Here is a 12216-nt window from a genome sequence, read left to right on the forward strand (position 1 = left end):
GTGGCGGTTGCCTGTAATCCCAACTACTCGGAGGCTGAGGCACGAGAATCACTTGAACCCGGGAGATGGAGATTGCAGTGAGCCAAGATCGTACCACTGCACTCCAGCCTGAGTGATAAAGTGAAACTCCAGTCTCAAAAAACAGAGACTTCAGTTCCCAAGTGGCCCCACCACAGACTGTTTGGAAAGCTGATGTATATACTGCATAGTCGTCACTTGGTATCCACAGAGGACTGGTTCCAGAAATCCCCTTGGATGCCAAAATTCATGGAAGCTCAAGTCCCTAATATAAAGCGGCATAATATTTGTATATAACTGACCCACATCCTCCTATATACTTTAAACCATCTCTAGATTACTTGTAATACCTCATACAATGTAAATGCTATGCAAATAGTTGTTACACTGTATTGGTTAGGGAATAATGACAAGAAAAAGTGTACATGTTCAGTACAGACACCGTGTTTCTTGAATATTTTTGATCCGTGGTTGGTTGAATCCATGGATGTGAAACCTACGGATACAAAAGGCCGACTCTGTGAGCATTCTCTGTCTAGTAAGTGTCTGTCAAACCATTCACTTCTGCCTCTTCCCTCCTAGCATCTGCCTGCCCTTCTGCCATCGGAGCGCCCTGACTGCGCCACACTGCAGGCCATGGAGAATGAGCTGCCAGTCCCTCATACATCTAGCAGTGCCTGTGCCACCAGCAGTACCAGCGGGGCCAGTAGCAGCAGTGGCTGCAACAACAGCAGCAGTGGTGGAAGTGGCCGCCCCACCGGGCCTCAGATTTCTGTGTACAGTGGTATTCCAGACCGGCAGACCGTGCAGGTAAGATTGTAATTGATCTGAGAATTTTACTCCTTAATCATCTCCAGAGCTAGCAAGGAGGAGGTGTTGGCATGGTCTGGTGGGATAATCTAGATGTGGACTCTAGAACGGGCATATGGGAGTGAGTTCGTAGATATACATTTATGTATTGTTACAGGGGGTGAAGGATGCAAAATGGCCCAACCAGGGAGTTTGGAGGACACGTGTGTGAAAGTGTAAAGGGCAGACAAGTAACAATAACAAATAATACATGATCAAGAGCTTCTCAGCCGCAACCTAGACCTACTCTCTAAATGACCATTGTCCGGTGAAGAACAGATCTCAGTTTTTCAAAGACCAAAAACCAAAAAGAACCCCCAAATAATCCTTTGTCATTGCAGCTTTTTACCTTCTCCCCTAAAGCAGCAGTTGGCAAGTGTCATCCACAAGGCCTTCCAGGTGGCAGCTCACTGCTCCTAAATGCAGTCAGGGCCATGCACTACCATCTGCTGTGTGCCTGACACGGTACTAAGCATTTTGCACACTTATCATTTTGGTTATTATTAGGCACAATTCTGTAGTTGAGAAAACTGGGGCTCAGAGAAGGTAATAACTTGTCCAAGGTCATTCAGGTAAAGACAAAGAAATTGAAGCTAACTCTCCCCAGACCTGTGTTCTTAATCACTACAATGGTTTTTTTTTTGAGATTCCCGGATAATACAGGCAGAAAAGAGAGACCACAGCTGAGAAGTGTTTACTCGCAGTGACTTTGCTATTACAGTTTGGGTATACTAGAAAAGTGACCTCATCCTGCTTTGAACTTAGGCCCAGATAAGGGAACAGGGGAGAACCCACAGCAGACAGTAAGAGGGCCTGAAAACCCGAGTTAAAGAAGATGCCATCAGATACCCTAGACTCTTCCCTCTCCCAGTTATTTCCACCTCGTGCTTAGTGAATCCATGTTTCCTGCCCCTACCCTTGCCCCCAACCCCAGCGCCCGGCCCTGGCCCATCATGCATGAGGACTTTATCTCTGATTTCTAGCCACAGCATTCGGATGTACCCACTCCTGCCATTCATCACAATTCTAGGCAAAAGGGGGTCTGGGGTTCTGCTCTGGCGAGTGGAATCACCCAAGGTTGCATGCAGAACCATTCTGGGCTCTTCCTGTCTCCCTTTGTTGACATCCTCTTATGAGGAAGGGTCACAGGATCTCAACTACGCGAGCTGGACTGCTGGGGAGGTCACTTTCAGGAGTCTAATAGAAAGGCCTAGGCAAAGGGAATACAGACAAATAATTCTGGGAGAGCAGGAGGGAAAAAGAATAGAGTTAAAATAAAACAGGATCTCGGAGAGGGGTGTTCACATCAGAGGAGTGGAATCTGGGGGCAGCATGTGGAAGAGTTGGGATGGGGATGTCTGGGGAGACACCAGAGCCCACGGAGGATCTGCTATAATAACAGGCTGTTTTTACAGAACCCCAAATCTGAGCCAGAGGCTGTTTTGTCCTAGAGCTGTCAGCCCTAGAAGTCACACCAACCTGGGGAAAGCCTGACCTGACCCTGGGCCCCATCCTGGCAAGGCTTGCTCGCCAAGATGGGGACCACGGTCAGGAGCTACCTGTGGCCAGGGATTCAGCAGAGGTAAGGGTAGAAAATAGGGAGAAGCCTGGTCAAGGCCACTGCAAGGCATCAACTGGGAAGAGATGACAGGAGGGTGACCAGTGGGAGAAGGGAGGAGAAATGTCTCTGAGACTCACGGGAAGAAGTCAGAGGATCTTAGGGCTGGGGAAAGGCACTCGCTGTTCTTTGTTCCTGGGGATGGGGAGGATCAAAGGACAGCCTTTTGTCCTTTCCAGGAGATTGGCCAATCCCATCAGGAAAGAAGGAATAAGCAGTACAGTCAGGGAATGGGAGACAGAAGCTAAAAAGAGGGAATGATGGAGAGAAAGAGAGAGGGAGGGAAAGAATAAAAGGGGACCGGGCGCAGTGGCTCACGCCTGTAATCCCAGCACTTTGGGAGGCTGAGGCGGGCAGATCACCTGAGGTCAGGAGTTCAAGACCAGCCTGACCAACATGGTAAAACCCTGTCTCTACTAAAAATACAAAAAAATTAGCCAGGCGTGGTGGCAGGCACCTGTAATTCCAGCTCCTTGGGAGGCTGAGGCAGGAGAATCACTTGAACCTGGGAGGTAGAGGTTGCGGTGAGTTAAGATTGCACCACTGCACTCCAGCCTGGGCAACAAGAGCAAAACTCCATCTCAAAAAATAAAGATAAAAAAAGAATAAAAGGGGAGTGTGCTGTCCCTGTAGCACTGGTCTGCTCTGCAAGACCCAGGCAACCTTCCTCTAAGGGATTGATGGGACTCTGAGAAGCTGTGGGCCTGGGGAGCAGCCCCAAGTCTGCCTTACAGCCCCAGCCTCAAGGAGAAGGCGTTGCCTGCATCTAAGTTTTCCTGTGGCTGGCTGTTGCTGAAGCTGGAGTAGGCCCCCTGCTGACTTTGCTCTTCCCTCCACCCCCATTCTTTTCCTTGCCTTATTGAGCTTCACCCTCATCTGAGGCTGCAGAGTGACAGAGGGAGAGGAGTGCCTGACAAGCCTGGTGGAGACCCTTCTATCTCCCTGAGCCTCCCTCACTGCCCAAGAGTTGGTTAAAGCAATGGTGTGCGCTCTGATTCTCCTCACCAAGGCAGATGATGCAGGAGCAGGCCGTGCTGGGGAGGAGCTGCAGAGACAGGCAAGATAGATAGGGTTAGACTTGATGAAGAAGCTCTGCGAACAGCTGTCCTCCCACTGTTCTAGAGAGTGGCCACAACTGGCTATGGTGGTGGTCACAGATCTTGGCGTCTCCTGAGCAGTTACAGAGGCCTGGGGTAGGCAAGGCATTATGCCAAAGGGGTATTCTGTGTGGCAACTGCCAGCCTGGCTCTTCTCCCTCCTCCCTCTTCTCAGGTGATCCAGCAGGCCCTACACAGACAGCCCAGCACGGCCGCTCAGTACCTGCAGCAGATGTACGCTGCCCAGCAGCAGCACCTCATGCTGCAGACTGCAGCGCTCCAGCAGCAGCACCTCAGCAGCGCCCAGCTCCAGAGCCTGGCGGCCGTGCAGCAGGTGAGATTTGGGAAGGACCTCAAGGCTGGTGCCAGGTGTCCTGGTTGTGGAAGCGAAAGGGAGAGGAAGCAGGCACCGCACCCATGCTTCACATCCTTCTCTTACTACAACCTAAAGAAGTCCTTGTGATGCGGGTACTGCTATCATTATCCCCTTTTAGCAGGTGAAGGACAGGGCCCTGGGTCATGCAGCTAGTGAGTGGAGTGGCGGAATGCTAGCCCAGGGAGGAAGTGCCAGGGATACCCTCTCCTAACCACCTTACCGCAGGTCTAGGGAAAGGACTGTGGGTTCCAGGGAAGCATTCATGAACGAAGGGCACTGCCTATTTATCTTGTCTGCCCGTTGTTGCTGTCTCTCCTCCTTAGCTAAGAACACATTTATTATCCATTTAGAAAAACATTTTATGTACCTTCTGCGTGCAAAGTTTATATCAGGCACTGGGTATACTGAGCACCCTGTCTTCTTGGCACTTCTAATGGGAGACAGCAAGTAAACAGGAACCAAAATAGCCAAGGAAACAAAATATTTCAATCTCTAAGTTATAATAAGCACCATGAAAGAGAAGAACAGATTGCTCTGACCGAAGGGCAAAGTGGACGGCCTTGCATTGCATGGTCAGGAAAGGCCTATCTGCTGGAATAACACTGGAGCTGACACTTGAAGGATGAGAAGCTGGCCACAGGGAGAAGGGCAGCTTGGACACTATCGCTCATGTCTGCAAATTCTCTGTGTGGGGGTGGTGGCTGGGTGTGATGATGGTGGCTGGGCGTGAAGGCGGTGGCCGGGGGTGTGGCGGTGGCCGGGCGTGATGGTGGTGGAGCGGAGGGCTCCACACATCGAAGGCCATGGCCTAATAGTTGGAGTGCTCAGTGGCGGTGCCTTGCCTTATTCAGTCCTCTCAGCAATCCTATCAGGCAGGTACTGTTACCATCCTCACCTATTCACAGAGGAGGCGGGATACTTGCTGTGGGCCACACAGAGGCAGGTTCGGGGCTGACCTCCAGAGGCTGTTCTCCTTTTTTTTTTTTTTTTTTTTGAGACGGAGTCTCGCTCTGTCGCGCAGGCTGGAGTGCAGTGGCCGGATCTCAGCTCACTGCAAGCTCCGCCTCCCGGGTTTACGCCATTCTCTCGCCTCAGCCTCCCGAGTAGCTGGGACTACAGGCGCCCGCCATCTCGCCCGGCTAATTTTTTGTATTTTTTTAGTAGAGACGGGGTTTCACCGTGTTAGCCAGGATGGTCTCGATCTCCTGACCTCGTGATCCGCCCGTCTCGGCCTCCCAAAGTGCTGGGATTACAGGCTTGAGCCACCGCGCCCGGCGGCTGTTCTCCTTAACACCATCCTGCAGTACCTCCTGTGGATGATGATAGCCCAGGAGTGACTGGGGGAGGTCTAGGACTCTAAGAGGAGTTTGTTCTTTCCTAGGCAAGCCTGGTAGCCAACAGACAAGGAAGCACTTCAGGCAGCAATGTGTCTGCACAGGCCCCGGCCCAGTCATCTTCGGTGAGTAGAATGGGAGAGCAGCAGCAGAGTCCACAGCCCCAGGACCAAAATGCCCAAGTTCCCAGACCCAATTATGGTGAATCTGTGGCTATGTAACATCACGGCTGGAATCTGTTGCTCCTGCCGGGAAGAAAAAGAAAAGGACGTGTCTCTTACTGACCTTTAGGTTAGTAACTTCCTGTCATCCTCCCAACGTCAGGGCTCTCTGTGGATAGCTCAGTTCTCCCAACATCAGATCCCCCTGCAGCTCTGCACTAAGGTCAGAGGTGGGGCAGGACTGGGGGATGCTCCAAGGCCAAGGACCACAGATGGTCCTGAAGGAGGCTGAATAAACCAAGGGGCAGAAGGGGGGGAGAAAGAAACGGATGAGGGGGACACCGTTCACCAACAGAACCTCCTGTCTCCTACCGCACATCAGATCAACCTGGCAGCCTCCCCAGCAGCAGCCCAGCTCCTCAACCGGGCCCAGAGCGTGAACTCTGCAGCAGCCTCAGGCATCGCTCAGCAGGCTGTGCTCTTGGGCAACACGTCTTCCCCAGCCCTGACTGCGAGCCAAGCACAGATGTATCTGAGGGCACAGATGGTGAGTACCCATGGCTAGGGCCATGGCTCAGGGGCACCAGGACAGAGGCAGAGAAGCTGGGAGCTGGGAGCTGGAGAAGGGTGGGGAGGAAGCACTAGGGGCAGGGGAAGGAGATAAGGGGTGTGATAAAGAAGGGGGCCTGGAAGGCTGAGTGGAAGCTTTGGTACAGCCTCGAGGAGTCACGAAGGGTGGGGCTCCAGGCTGAAACAGAGAAAGTTACCTGCAATGCCACCTTTCCTTCGCCTCCTAGAGTGAAACAGAAGTGTCCCCTTATCAGAAACTCCTCAAAATTAATCAGGATGGGCAGAGTGGTTCATGCCAGGTGGTCCTGGACACCCAGACATCCATGTGCTTGACAGAAATGGGGTCTTCCCCTTCCCACCATCCTTATAAGGACTGGCCACCTCTAAGTCAAGGGCCCAAGATGCTTTCCAGCTTCAGCGTGCCTCCATTGCCCTCCCAGCTGGGCCCCATTCTAATCAGAGGCCAGGTGAGCTTGTTTGGGCAGGATGTCCTCAGGATAGCACCAGTTCTTTCCTTTGTACCTGTCCCTGAGGGGTGCAAAAGTCCTTAAGAGCCTACCAAGTCCCTAAGATTTAGGAGAATGCCCTGGGAAAATGGCAGCATACTCCCTGGGTGGCAATAGTATGCAGCCTCAGCTAGGGCTCAGTCACCGTGGGTCGTGTCTCATACCTCCCATTCTGAAGTCTGCTCCTTCGGGCCCTTGACACACTATCCCGAAGGTAACACAGTCCCACCCCTCTCTTTGCTCTTATGGCCAGGATGTAACCTTTGGAGCTTGTCTGGTCGTGGTCCCACACATTTGCTCTTGGCTCCAAGTTCATCATTTGAAGCCCATCTCCATCCCCAGGGAACAGCCTCTTAGGCACAAGGCATGAAATGGACTTCCATCTCCTAGGGAACTGGACAGACACACTGTGATGCTGCTGCCCAAAGCTGACTGTGTCTGCAGGTTTCTTGTCCCTGTGTTCTACTCCACTGGGGTTGTGACGCCTGCCTGTCTGCCTCCCTCCCCAGAGCAGGGCATACACCCACAGAGGAACAAGCACAGCTGCGCTATCGCAGAGTTCTAGGGAAAGCACCCTGTCAAGGCACCAGCACATCCACATTGACGCAGAGCTAGACTCCCACGGAGGTCGAGGTGTCAGGCAGAGAATACCATAGATCCTGCACCCCACAGGATGGGATTCAGACACGAGGACGGCTCCAGGCAGTCCGCTTCCTCTGCCGTTGTTGTCTCCAGGCCCCTCTGAACCTAACTTTGACTAGAAAATGACCAAAAGGATACATCGAACTTGATCCCCTGGAAGGCAGTCTCATCGTGGCTCAGGCCTGGGTTCAGCAGTGGGTTAGACCTGCAAGGTGGTCCTAGGGCATCCATCTCGCTTCCCAGGATGCTGAGGAGGCAGTGGCTTCAGTGTATCCTGGGGATATCGGTCTCCCCTGGGATGAGCCCCTCACAGAGGGTTCTGAAGGGAACTCGGCTTTGGTGTAGCCCCAGAGCGGCTCTCCCCACCCACCCCTACACCAAGCCTGGGTCAGGACACAACGAGCCTCTGGAGAAAGGCAGGTGCTCCCCCTGGACTCCCCCTTCCTTGTCTTTCTGCTTCTACGGTCCTGCTCTTCCTCATAGCCGCTCCTGGGCTAAACAGTTGTGTCCTGTGGCTGAGTCCACATCGGGCAGGTAAAAGGCGCCTCGTTTCCTGTGATTCCAGGCCCAGCCAGGTAACCTGGTGCAGGTAGCTAGGAGCCTAGGCGGCACTGTTCCTTTGTCCCCTCAGCTCATCTTCACGCCCACGGCCACCGTCGCTACTGTGCAGCCTGAGCTCGGCACTGGCTCCCCCGCCCGGCCCCCCACCCCCGCCCAGGTGAGGACTCCATGCTTGTGGGAGGGCAGGGGGGTGGGCACCCCCGTAGAGGGGCACTGATACTGGGGAGGGGCACAAGGAGAGGCTGGGATCAGCTAGGAAAGCAGGCGGGAGACAGGACACCCCAGTGCCCCCAGGCCTGCGCATCTACCCTCCTCCAAAAGGCCTCGGCCCCTCCTGGCTCTGTTTTGTTCCCTCAAACACAGGTCAGGAGCCAGAGGGCAGCCTGCTGAGGCCAGCATGATTGCCAGGGAGGGCTGGGCTGTGCTACCCTCCATGCTTTACACCTGCCCCAGGATTGCTGGTCTGGCTGCTGCTGCTCCATAAGTGGAAAGTCCCACTCTGGTTACACATGGTACCGCTGCCAGGACTCGAGAAAAATGGCATGGAAGAGGGAGCAGAGACATGTCCTGCTCTGCTAGGAGTACACAGATACTACTGTGGCTGGGAAGATTCTGTGAGCAGCGGGGGAAGGAACCCCTACCACTCGCCTCTCCCCATCTCTACAGAATGGGGAGGGCGATGGGAGAGGGCTGTTAGCAGGATTTTCAGTCTGGCACAGCCTCCATGTGTCCAGCAGAGGGCGCCAGGGACCAGGCTGAGTAAGCGTGCTGGCCGTCTTGGAAGGGCCGGTGGCAACCTTATTCTGAGACAAGATATTTGCCTGGTGACCTTGCTGGTCAGTTAACTTCCACTTTTGCCCTGGCCTTTTGCAGTGTGGGAAGCCCCATGCTCCCCGACGCTGGGAATTATTTCTGGGTGGTGTGCATCCAGTCCTGAAAGTGTAGGGGAGGAGGGAGGTCAACAGAAGGGACAGAGCCCGGCCTCCCCACCCCTGCCTGCCCAGCTGGGCAGCAGGCCCTTCTCAGAACTCAGCCTCTTCTGCTGCTGGATGCAGTCACAGCGAACTCTCTGGCCCTCTTTAGCAACTCCACGTGCTTCTGGTTCCTCTTCCAGCCACTAACACATTCTCTCTCTCTCTGATTTGACAACCTCCTGTTCTATTCAGCCATTCCTGGATCCATCCCTCTCTCCCTCTTAGTTGTGTACTGGCATTGCTTCTACCACATTCTCTGGACTCCCACAGACCCCTCTTTTCCAGGTACAGAACTTGACCCTCCGAACACAGCAGACGCCAGCAGCAGCAGCCTCGGGCCCCACCCCCACTCAGCCTGTCCTGCCCAGCTTGGCCCTGAAACCCACGCCAGGCAGTAGCCAACCTCTGCCTACCCCAGCACAGAGCAGAAATACTGCTCAGGCTTCCCCCGCAGGTGCCAAGCCTGGCATAGCTGACAGTGTGATGGAGCCACTCAAGAAAGGAGATGGCAACAGCAGTGTGCCAGGGAGCATGGAGGGCCGGGCTGGGCTCAGCCGGACGGTTCCTGCTGTGGCTGCCCACCCCCTCATTGCACCAGGTAAGGTCTTCAGGAAGCAGGAATCCTTTCCCAGAAAACTCAGGGCCATGAGTCAGAAGGAGACTTTCAGACTTTCCTTTTTCCCACGGATTTGCAAAGATACCAGCCATGGGTCTTTCTCTTCTCCCTCCCTGTCTCGAAGAGTCCATCAGCTCCTGGCTCTGTGCCATGCTTCTGGTCTAACTTTATGCAGGGCAGCCATGTCAGTTGGAATAAAGGAGTCCTTCTGCACAGTGGGCACAGCGATGAATCAGGGTACACAGCCACAGCTCTGAGCTGTGGGCACAACCTGGAGTGGCTGGAGGCGGGCAGTTGAACTATTTTGAAATTCTCCAAGACTCAGCAAAAAGGCCAGGGGCTAGCCAGAAGCATGTGAGAACCATACAGGGAGATGGGAGTGTAGAAAGTTTTTCTCATCATTCAGCAAGCATTTGTTGATTCGTATTTGCCAGTCATGTTGCCAATTCTAGGTGTGCAGAGATAAATGAGACTCAGGTCCTGCCCTCCACAGTCTAGCTGGGGAGACAGATAAGTGCAGTGCATATGCCATAATAGATCTAAGCTCTGAATGCTGTCAGAACAGAGGAGCTATCTGGCCTTGAGGAGAGGAGCTAGGAAAGGCTTGCCAGTGAGGGAGACACTTGAGAATAGGAGCTTGCTTGTGAGGCAGGCCCAATGAATCCACATGCCCTGCTAGACCCCTTTCCCTGCCTCCTAAAACTATCCCCATGCTGCCCATTGTAGGCAATCTTTCATGGGAAAATCTGCCAAGAGCCCAAGAAGCCAGGCCTATAGGTCTAGGCAACAAGACCACGCTGTTTTACCATAGAAATAAATAGTGTGGCAGAGCACACGGCTTTGCATTAAAGAGAGAGTCACGCTGATCGCATCCCTGAGACAACCACTAACTGCAGTCTTCTCTCAAACCATTTTACCATCCAATCTAACCTGCAGGTCTTTTTCTTGAGAAAATACATCAAGAATATATCTCAATACATCTTTGGCAAAATAGGATAGGATTTTTTTTCCCTAAAGGAGTGTGCAGTCAAAAGAAGGGAGCCAGATATAGAAGCAAATCCATTCCACTTCATAAATTCTATTTTAGGACTAAGTACCAGGCACAGTGTGGGCACAGATGGTCAGCTGCCTGCCAAGCAGAATGGGTCAGAGACGCCGTCCCTCAGAGGACACGGCATATGAGCCTTGCGGCACGAGCACGTGACCCGACAGACAGAGTGGGTAAGGTTCCCAGGCGGAGAAAAGCAAAGCAGTGCACATGGCACTGAGTTAGGAGGAAACGGGGTCAAAATCCCTCATTCACCTTCTCGAGGCTTCAGAAATTACCCAGGGGCAAAGGGTCAGTCGCTGCATTCCAGCGGTCACTGCTGAGCCAAGAAAGGCGCCTCCCCACGGAGGCCTCACGGCCCTGTGGCTTCAGATGTTTCTCACTGTCTGGCATGGCTTTCTCCAGAAAGTGGCCCAGCTTCTTCCTTTTATGGAAAAAGAAAGTCAGGCTCAGAAGGGTAGACTGGGGGCTCTTTCAATGCATTGAAAGCAGCTTGGACTAGAGCTGAGACCCCAAATGAGCACTTCTAGTTTCTCGTTCAATCTGCATATGCCCCGGAGGACTATCTGCATCTCAAGCCTTCCTGAGAACCCCCTTCCGGCCCAGGCCGACATGTAACCTCTTTCTAAATCTAAGCCAGCACCCCAAGTTCTAACACTGTTGAAAAGAGAGACTAGTTCTTGGGTTCCTCCTAAGGCTGCTAGGCAACTCAGTTCTCAAGAAAACTGGACAGAAACGGGACCAGCATTCACAGGACATCCACCATGTGCTAGATAACGTGCCCTGAGTTGTACGCATCACGCTTCTTTAAACCCTGTAAAGATCCCTGTCCAGTAGGTGTCCTTATCCATTTTACAGATGAGCAAACAAGCTCAGAGAGGTTCTCCAGGAGCTTACTACATCTGTCACGTACTCAAAGTCACCTAAGTAGTAAGTGGCAGGACTGGGGGCCGAGTCAAACACTATTCTTCATCTCAAGCCAGATTGTCCCTCTCAGTTCTTACAGTAATCTGGGGCCTCCTCAGCCTTTCCTGTTTCTGACCCAAAGCTGAAAGAGTCTGGGGAGGTCTAAGCCTATTCAGGGTTTGCAGAGTCTGGTGGAGACCCCATGTAAAGGTAAACACCAACAGGTGACAGGCTTGAGGCCCAAGGGCCTAAGCCTAACAGTGCCTGGCTAGAATGCAGTGCAGAGACCAGTGGCTTCACAGAACTTTCTCTGGAGCAGCTGTGAGCTGCAGTCCCACAAAGAACCTCTCCCCAGAGACACAAAGCAGTGGGCCTGCATTGTTCTGCCTCCCACTATCCCGTTCATTCTTCCTCTCTCCCACCCCTTCCTCTCTGTAAGCCCGGATATTGAGCTCCCTGACTCCCACCTCCCAGATGGAAGGCAGCTGGGGAGGTTTAGTAGGGGAAGATCCTCTCAGGGCTCCTGAACAAAAAGGACTGAAATCATTCTTAGGACCTAGTGCAGGGCAGCCAGGAGCAGCACCTGTCTTGGGCTACACAGTTCCCTGGGCAGAGGTGACTTCTGGCCTCCTGCCCAGCCAACCCACTGTCAATGAACCAAGGGATCTGAGAGCAGGAGAGAAGAGCGTGCTTGAGTATGCATGTGTGTATGTGTGTATGTGTGTGTGTGTGTGTGTCTGGGAGAGAGAAAGCAAGCGAGCGTGCACGCATTTTTTGTTTGTTATTGGAGCATTTTTTGAGCTGGCTGGCTGGCTGCCCCCAGGGAAAGTAACCAGTGGAGACTTGCAGTGGGGTAGTTGGGGGGGTACGGCAGAGAGGAATGTGTTCTCCTGGGGGCTGTTTCCTCCCAGAGCAGGCAGACCCTCCAGTCCCAGCTGGG

General features: G+C 53.2%; 1 protein-coding gene across 6 annotated transcripts in view; it reads left to right on the forward strand.

Moving 5' to 3' along the window:
- The window catches only part of PHC2 (polyhomeotic homolog 2), a 114249-nt gene that overhangs the window by 60687 nt on the left and 41346 nt on the right, over positions 1–12216 (forward strand). For 4 of the 6 annotated variants that reach the window (XM_033227198.1, XM_033227199.1, XM_033227200.1 and 1 more), the window contains 6 exons: positions 601–828; positions 3758–3916; positions 5340–5417; positions 5836–6000; positions 7737–7889; positions 8992–9304. In XM_033227198.1, coding sequence (XP_033083089.1) covers positions 655–828; positions 3758–3916; positions 5340–5417; positions 5836–6000; positions 7737–7889; positions 8992–9304 — 1042 coding nt within the window. In that variant the 5' untranslated portion in view covers positions 601–654. Of the gene's footprint in view, positions 1–600; positions 829–3757; positions 3917–5339; positions 5418–5835; positions 6001–7736; positions 7890–8991; positions 9305–12216 lie in introns of those variants that run through there. The other 2 variants (XM_033227204.1, XM_033227201.1) reach the window with 1 other exon arrangement.

This window comes from Trachypithecus francoisi, unplaced genomic scaffold (genome assembly GCF_009764315.1).
Source record: "Trachypithecus francoisi isolate TF-2019V2 unplaced genomic scaffold, Tfra_2.0 Lachesis_group12, whole genome shotgun sequence".
NCBI classification, from domain to species: domain Eukaryota; kingdom Metazoa; phylum Chordata; class Mammalia; order Primates; family Cercopithecidae; genus Trachypithecus; species Trachypithecus francoisi.